This window comes from Gymnodraco acuticeps, unplaced genomic scaffold, assembly GCF_902827175.1.
Source record: "Gymnodraco acuticeps unplaced genomic scaffold, fGymAcu1.1, whole genome shotgun sequence".
NCBI lineage: Eukaryota > Metazoa > Chordata > Actinopteri > Perciformes > Bathydraconidae > Gymnodraco > Gymnodraco acuticeps.
This window is the reverse complement of record NW_022990403.1, coordinates 65,833-74,362: the sequence shown is the minus strand read 5'-3', so window position 1 is coordinate 74,362 and position 8,530 is coordinate 65,833. Positions and strand designations below refer to the sequence as shown.

The following is an 8,530-nucleotide window of genomic DNA, read 5'->3' as shown; positions in this document are numbered from 1 at the left end:
ACTAAATATTAATAAAACGCTGCCGTTTGAATCGATAGCGTTTAACGGACTGTCCTGTTACGCAGACAGCACTAGCTGGGAGATCGATCACTTTATTTGCTAAACTATGCGGTAGTTTATTAAATCCACGTAAATTACAGATCACACAACACAGTCTCACGGCATTTCGTGTTATAGTCACACAATTAATCTATTGAATTGTGTTCACCAACACGATTTCCCAATTTTTTTCGTGTCACATTTCATGTAAATAATAACAAAGTAGAAGGAAAAAAGATTTAAAAAATACAGATTTCAGTATTCTGACAGAGAACGATTTTTAGAAGCAATGTATTTATATTGGTAGTATGTTTCGTGCCTGCTCCTGGTCTCTTCATCTCCTTCTGGCTTCCTCCTGCTCTGACCCTCCTGGTCTCTTCAGTGAACTCTCTTTTCCTTTCCCTCTTTCTGTTCGTCCTGATCTCTTCTCAGATATGTCTTGTTGTTGTTGACTCACTCCAGCTACTCTGGCCTGCAAGAGTCTACTTGTGAAAAGCACTGGTACAAAATGCTTGTATAACTTTACATGTTAGGGCCAGCTAATAAGCAGGGCCGTCCCTCCCTGCCGATCATGCAGACTGCGTGGGGCCTCATCTTGCGGAGGGGGCCTCAACTGAGCCGAAGATACGGCGCACCCATGAGCTTAGTGTGGCGCGGCACGGTTTCAGTGATGATGAACACTGTGCTTTGTTTCAGGAGGAAACTCAATTATTCAATCAGGAGAGAGCTTGACCCTGGTGGTGGTGAATGGATGGTTGGGGTCGGTCTGAAGGGGAGTGGCTTAGCTAGACCCTGGTGGTGGTGAATGGATAGTTGGGGTCGGTCTGAAGGGGAGTGGCTTAGCTAGACCCTGGTGGTGGTGAATGGATAGTTGGGGTCGGTCTGAAGGGGAGTGGCTTAGCTTGACCCTGGTGGTGGTGAATGGATAGTTGGGGTCGGTCTGAAGGGGAGTGGCTTAACTTGACCCTGGTGGTGGTGAATGGATAGTTGGGGTCGGTCTGAAGGGGAGTGGCTTAGCTTGACCCTGGTGGTGGTGAATGGATAGTTGGGGTCGGTCTGAAGGGGAGTGGCTTAGCTTGACCCTGGTGGTGGTGAATGGATAGTTGGGGTCGGTCGGAAGGGGAGTGGCTTAGCTTGACCCTGGTGGTGGTGAATGGATAGTTGGGTTCGGTCTGAAGGGGAGTGGCTTAGCTTGACCCTGGTGGTGGTGAATGGATAGTTGGGGTCGGTCTGAAGGGGAGGGGCTTAGCTTGACCCTGGATTCAGAGGGACAGGAGGTGAAAAGGGGTGGAGGAGGGTTGCGTCGAGTCACCTGAAATAACAGCTGTCAGAGGGGAGAGCAGATTTAAAAGGGTCAGCGGAGTGCTATGATAGCCTTGTGAGAATCGGGCGAAGTGATTGGTTAAGCTGGGGAATGACGCCCCTGATCACGTATTGAGAGGAGAGAGAGTAGTAACATGGAAATAGTAAATGAATGAGTAAAGACGGTCTTCCTGGTTGAACGTGTGCTGAGCTTCATTAGTCTCAGATCACTTCCACATGTTCTCCCTCAGCTTCGTATGGCACCTTGGACATAATACAAGAAGTTCATCCTGTTTTTGTTTTTGAAAGACAAACCTTTATTAATGATCCAAACATTTAATTTGATCACACATCCCATCAGAAAAGTCTGTTCAATGATTTCATGATCAGTTTCTCTTTATCCACCATGAATGTGTTTCATCTCAGCTGTTTCAAACAGAATCAGACATGATTTCCTTATTGATTATTATCATGATAAGTTATGTTCTATAAAACATCAGAGTACCCACTTTCTATTTCGACAGCAACAACAACAACAACAATTAGTCTGCAAAACAATAACAATGTATTTCCCGAGCAAAGACTCTAAGCTATTTACAGGAGAATAATGAATAATGTCCTTATTGATTATGATCATGACAGTAAGTAATATCATTTTAAATAAACATTTAATGAGGAAATAAGTGTTATAACCATCTGGGAACTCATGATTTAGTTAATTTGGGCAACAATAACATTTAATCTGTCAAAATAATACATGTGATTATAAATATTGTTTTAGAAAGTGGCCAGAATAAAATGTGTAGAATAAAAGAAGCTGTGCTGCTTTCTCTCTGAAGACTCGTACACTACAAGAGAAACAACAACATGAATCAAAAGAAATATCCAACACATATTTAGAGCAGAGTTTACACATCAGTTCAGGTGAACAAGGATCCTCCTGAGCAGTGACAGCCTCCATGGCTACACAGACACAGGAAGGAGCCGGAAGAAAGTCCAACATCTACAGAACAACTCGTGAGAAGATGTTGAAGCCCCGCCCATCATGTTTGATTGACAGCTGATCTCTGCAGTGAAGACATGGACAATCAGCTCTGATGGACACACGGTGAGTTTAAGAAGTAGAAGAGTTCCTCCAACGACTTCAGGCTATTTGAGTTTACAGAACTCAGCAGTGTTTCTATATTTATAATGAAGCCGAACTCCAGCATGTAGCGGCTGAGTGAACGTGGTCTGCACTCTGTGGAGGAGAGTCATGGTTTCAGAGACGCTGTAGAAGGACAGAATACCTGCTCTGTGATCCAGGTACACTCCTACTCTGGAGGACGAAGGACCTGAGACGGGAGTGTCGATACCGTTGTAACAAAATGAATAACTGTTTTTGAAACAATCTAAGGACCAAGATTTTTCATTGTATCCAAATCCACATTCATACTGCCCCCCTGCTCTGCTGATATTCTTGTATGCGACTGCTACATGAACTGCTCCCCCTCTCCACTCCACCTCCCAGTAACAACGTCCACTCAGACTCTCTCTACTCAGGACCTGAGACCATTCAGTGAATCTGTCTGGGTGACTAGAATAAGACTGTTGTCCCATGAATGTTGCTTTTCTGCCCCCCTCAGATAATAACAGCTTCTTGTGTGCTGTGTTTGGATCCAGAGTGATCTCCTGTGAATATGTTAAGAACCCAGCTCTGGTGGTGGGCTCTGCTGCTGACAGTAAAACATCCACTTCAGTCGGTGAGACGTTTGTCCATTCCTCTCTCAGGACGTCCTGTAGTTTGTCTCTGACTGCTGACAGGGCCGCCGTCACGTCCTCAAAGTAGCTCAGAGGACGGATGTTGATGCTGGAGGAGTGTGTAGCTTCACTGAGGGCTGGCAGTGAGGGGTAGCTGAGCAGAAACTGGTTGTGATCCTCTGTGTGAGACAGCAGCTTCAGCTCAGCGTCTCTCCTCTTCAGCTCAGAGATCTCCTGCTCCAGCTTCTCCTGGAGCTCTCTGACTCGACTCACTTCTCTCTTCTGCTGGGATCTGACCTGCTGCTTCACATCAGAGCTTCTCTTCTCCATGAGACGGATCAGCTCAGTGAACGTCTTCTCACTGTCCTCCACTGCTTTATCAGCAGAGCCGTTGACGGCCTGCACCTCCTGCTGAAGCAGCTTCACCTCCTTCTCTCCGTCCTGGATTCTCTGCTGGATGTTTAGTCGACTCCCCTCCAGCTCTCTCTGCCTCTCAGTCCTCTCTGCTGCAGCTGACACCGTGTCGTGGCCTTTGTGTTCGTCCACAGAGCAGAGATAACAGATACACTGCTGATCAGTGCGGCAGAACAGCTTCTTCACCTCGTCGTGACGAGAGCAGATGTTCTCCTGGAGCTTCTTGGAGGGCTCCACCAGCTTGTGTTTTTTCAAGACATGTAATTCATTATGAAGCTGGAGGTGTTTGTCACAATAAGAGGCCAAACACACAAGGCAGGACTTACAGGCTCTCAGTTTCCTCCCAGTGCAGACATCACAGGCCACATCTTCAGCTCCAGCATAGCAGAGATCAGCAGGAGCAGCTGGGAGTCCAGTCTTCTTCAGCTCCTCCACTAAAACTGCTAACATGGTGTTTTTCAGCAGCACAGGCCTCGGTGTGAAGCTCTGCCTGCACTGAGGGCAGCTGTGGATCTTCTTCTCATCCTCTCCGTCCCAGAAGCCTGTAATACACTTCATGCAGTAGCTGTGTCCACAGGAAGTGGTCACCGGATCCTTCAGTAGATCCAGACAGATGGAACAAGAGAAGGTTTCCCGCTCCAGCTGAACTCCTTTCTGCGCCATTTCACCTCTCAGTAGCAGCGAGTGTGTGAGTTTCACTTCCTGAGAGCTGAAACTAGTGTGACAGGTTATCTGAACAGCATGTGTGTGGGCGGTGAATGTGGCCTATCAGCTCTTGTACTTTACCCACATGTTGGTTAACCCCTCCTTCTCAGTGTGGATCTGAAGGGGAGGAACCAGGAAATACAGAGTGGAGCTGGCTGTGTCTGAGAGCAGGAAGAAGAGAGAGGGCTTATCAAACAACGCTCAGACTCTGACCTACACAGAGCCTCGGTTACAACCTGCTCTTCATTTGAAAAGAGATTTTAGTTGTAAAATAAGTTAGGAAACTTACAAAATCTGAAGGGGGTTAAAACTTGTCTCCTCCACTGTAAATGTATAGCCTCAATGTCCTGAAATAGCTGATTGATTTAATAGTTGAATGTACAGTAAGTCGTTTTTTACAGTAAGTAGTAGTAGTAGTATTGTGTGTGTGTGTGTGTGTGTGTGTGTGTGTGTGTGTGTGTGTGTGTGTGTGTGTGTGTGTGTGTGTGTGTGTGTGTGTGTGTGTGTGTGTGTGTGTGGGGGGGGGGGGGCATTGACACTAAATATGAACCTGAAAACTATACGTCCTCTTTAATTGACACCAAAATGATGATTTGTGGTTGAAACCTTCTTTTAAATCTTTTCTTTTACCCTCCAGCAGATGTGTCTCAATGGAGAAGAAGAAACCTCAGATTCCTTAGAGTCCATCGAGGTGAGTTCCTCCGAGGAGACGTCCCCCGCTGTGTCCCCTTCCCAGGACCCCCCCCCCCCCACAGGACCCCATCACAGAGACACCCCTACCTAACGTGATCCAGGAGACTGAACCTCCTTCCTCACTCCCTTTCTCACCTCCTCCCCTCATCATCTCCTTCCCTCCTCTCCTCTCAGAGGACCCTCAGACCTCCACAGACCCCCTCCCTCTCCTCCCTGAAGACCAAGCACACATAGCTCTGTTTGTGGACGTTTCTCAGAGCGCTGACCTCCTGAACGTCCTTCCACATGTGGACGCCTCTGCCTCCCCCCTCCAGAGTTTCCTCACACTTTCTCCACAGCAGCCCCCACCCTAAAGGTGCGTCTAAGCACCGCCCTCACCGGGGTCCCTGTTTTCCTCACGTTCCAGTTCTGCACCCCAGAACCAGAACCAGAACCCAGAGGAGACAGCAAGTGATCCAAAGAGACTAAGTGAAGTGTTTTGGCCGTGCTGCTTTCTGACAGAGGATCTGTGAGGGTCTGAACGTGCAAACTGAAAACTCATCTCTTTCGACTCCACTTCGAGCGTTAGAACGATTAACGAAGCACTTTTATACCAATAAAGGACTGGATTACCTAAAGCCAGTTGAGTAGCACTTGAAATGTTTGGCTCTATGAAACCTGATATACTTATATGATTCTGTTTTCTTCAAGGTTGTGTCTTCCTGGTCGAATGTACTTATTGTAAGTCGCTTTGGACAAAAGCGTCAGCTAAATGCAATGTAATGTAATGTAATGTAATGAACGTAATCTGATTTGAAATAAAATACATCATTGCGGTCTGGTTATTATGTACTTTATAACTCTATCATCTTTATTTTCCATTTCATTGTATTTTTTAATCACTTTTTTTTATTGTTTTAATCCATTTTATTTTCACATTTTTATCAATTGTTTGTCAAACCCTTTGAAGTAGGAGCTCTAAAAGGTGCTATATCATTGTTTTAAATGTGATAATTGGTCATAATGTTATCGTTATTTTTACTTTACTTCCTTTATTCTACCTATTTCTATTATTAAGATTTAATTATTTATTTAATCATAATTTTGAATTCACTGTATTTTTACTTAAATGTTGTTTATTATGACTTTTATTTTCAAAATGTTACCACTTTTTAACATCCTCGTGTCAATTGGTCGTCAAACACAGATTAATCACGTTTTTTGTTATATCATCAGTTTTATTTTATATTTCCCTATAATTGTCGTTGATCATTATCCAATCCACTTTATTTCAGCACATTTAAAATCAACAGAGTTGAACAAAGTGCTGTACATCAACAACTGTATAAAAACATAACATAAATACATAAAGAACAGACAGGACATGAAACAAATTAAAACACGAGACGATGAAACCAGACCAGAAGCCACAGACTGAGAAACTCTCCTACATGACGTAAAAACAATACAAAACCCAAATGTAAAAGCACAGTGTCACCTGGTCTGTAAATGCCAGGGAAAACAAGTGGGTTTTTAAATGAGATTTAAAAACAGGCAGAGTTGGAGCAAGTCTAACCTGGAGGGGCAATTAGTTCCATACTTTTGGAGCTGCAACAGCAAAGGCTCCGTCTCCTCGCTGCTTCAACCTCGACTTAGGGACGACCAGAAGGAGTCTGTCACCCGACCTCAGTGACCGTGTGGGTGTGTATGGTTTTAAAAGATCTGCCAGGTACGGTGGGGGGGCTAAAGCGTTTAGGGCTTTGTGTGCAAATAGTAACATTTTAAATTGTGTTCTAAAACTGACTGGTAGCCAATGTAAAGAGGCGAGTACAGGCAGTGGCGGTTCTAGACCAATTTGACTGGGGGGGGGGGGGGGGGGGGGGGCAGTTATTTTCTGAGGGGGGCACAATAAATGCAGGACGAAAAAGAGAACTAGACAGTATGAAGTAATTGCGCATAAGAAAGCAATGCAATACAGTTATTGGTATTTGTTTCAGTACACTTATTTATTTCAGATAGATCTTATAGTTATTACTGTTAGCTTCAGCTTAAGTTATAGTGAAATGTTTGCACTAACACCATATTTATATAAAAATAAAGACAATGAACAGTTACATCTCTACTTTACATAAGGGTGTCTGCACAATCTCACATTACAGCAACAAAATCCTGCGGTTTTTGGGAAACCGAGTACCAGAAAATATACATTTTTAAAAAACTTTTTTTTTTCATTGTTAGGGGGGCCACAGGGGGGTCAGAGGTCAGTGTTAGGGGGGCACTGGCCCCCCCTGTCCCCCCTAGAACCGCCCCGGAGTACAGGCGTAATATGTTCACGCTGCCTGTCCTTGTAAGGAGGCGTGCAGCAGCATTCTGGACCAGATAGACGAGACAGGGAAGCCTGGCTTACTCAAATGTACAGAGCGTTGCAGTAATCCAGTTTAGTGGATATAAAACAATGTATTACTTTCTCAAAGTCATTAAAAGAAAGGAAAGGCTTGACCTTTGCTCAAATTCTTTGAGTTGTTTTATTTTACACCACTTTTAACATTTTTAAAACTGTAGCTGCTTTTAGCTACAAACTGCTGAACTTAGTGGAGAAATGCAGAAAAGTGAAATGATTTGAATCAAAATGGCTACAGCTCAAATGCACTGACTTTGTTGAAAGCTTGAAAGTGAAATGTTAAACTGGAAGAGTAGGACAAATAGTGATGAAGCTTAATATTTCAAAGAAAAGTTGAAAAGGTATAAACAACTACAGTAAATTTGTATTTGCTATGCGTAAAAATATGTTTTAGTGAGGGATGGGTCAGACTGAGTGATGATGAACACTGTGCTTTGTTTCAGGAGGAAAACTCAGTTATAGGTTGCTGTCGATTAGTCAAAAAAATCAGCTCCTATCGTCTATCCTTATCGTCTATTCCTTGACCTGTGTGAAACGTCACGGGGTTAAGGGATAGTGGATAGGAGATTTCAAAAGGACTTAGGAGAAGAGTGCTTTGAGAATCCGACTGCACTTTCACAGTCCGACGTGTTTATGATGCGCCAGCAGACGTCCGTTGTGCGTCTGCTGCTGTGGGGAAACTATGGAAACTACAGTTTTCTATACAGCGGAGTCCACCCCCACTCAAAATACCTTCCCACGCCTCTGCATGCCTATACAGTTGAATACGGCGATTACCATCTTGTTCAGCAAAACGCCTCATAAACTTATTAAGATCCAAAGCTTTAGTCCGTTTTGATTCCATGCTGAGTACAGCCAAACTTGACAGTCTCTTCTCTGTCATTGAAGACCGCAAATACCTCATTCCTTCCTTGGGTCCGAATCTATGGTCCGAATGCTTCTCGTTTTGCGCCGTCCCGTTTAAATGAAATCGCCACCAATCATATTTCCAAGCACGCGCCAGGGCCGGGGGAGGGGTTACAACCAACTTACAAGACTCGCGTCTTGTGCTGCATTCACTTGCACTCGGACATTAGAGACTTTCTCTCATAAATGTCCGATGAGCCACAACTTTTCTTTCAAAACAAAGCTGCCAACTGGGGTGGCAAGGCTATTTTTTAGGGTGGCAGTTGCCACCCCATGCCACCCCAGTAGATCCGCCCCTTAAAGAGTTCTGATGAACCTTTGTGGGAAAAGTACTGCGGTGTGAATGCGCCT

The 8,530-nt window shown here is 44.5% G+C and overlaps 1 protein-coding gene across 1 annotated transcript; it reads right to left on the bottom strand.

Annotated features, from left to right (window-relative positions):
- Positions 1–1,634: 1,634 nt before the first annotated feature.
- LOC117551815 (tripartite motif-containing protein 16-like) lies at positions 1,635–4,315 on the bottom strand. The gene has a single exon (XM_034224871.1). It carries the CDS (start codon positions 4,156–4,158, stop codon positions 2,491–2,493), a length of 1,668 nt encoding a protein of 555 aa, XP_034080762.1. The 5' UTR covers positions 4,159–4,315; the 3' UTR covers positions 1,635–2,490.
- Between the last annotated feature and the right edge of the window lie 4,215 nt (positions 4,316–8,530).

Coding starts and splice junctions, on each gene's coding strand:
- LOC117551815 (XM_034224871.1), bottom strand. CDS start 4,158: ATGGCGCAGAAAGGAGTTCAGCTGGAGCGGGAAACCTTCTCTTGTTCC.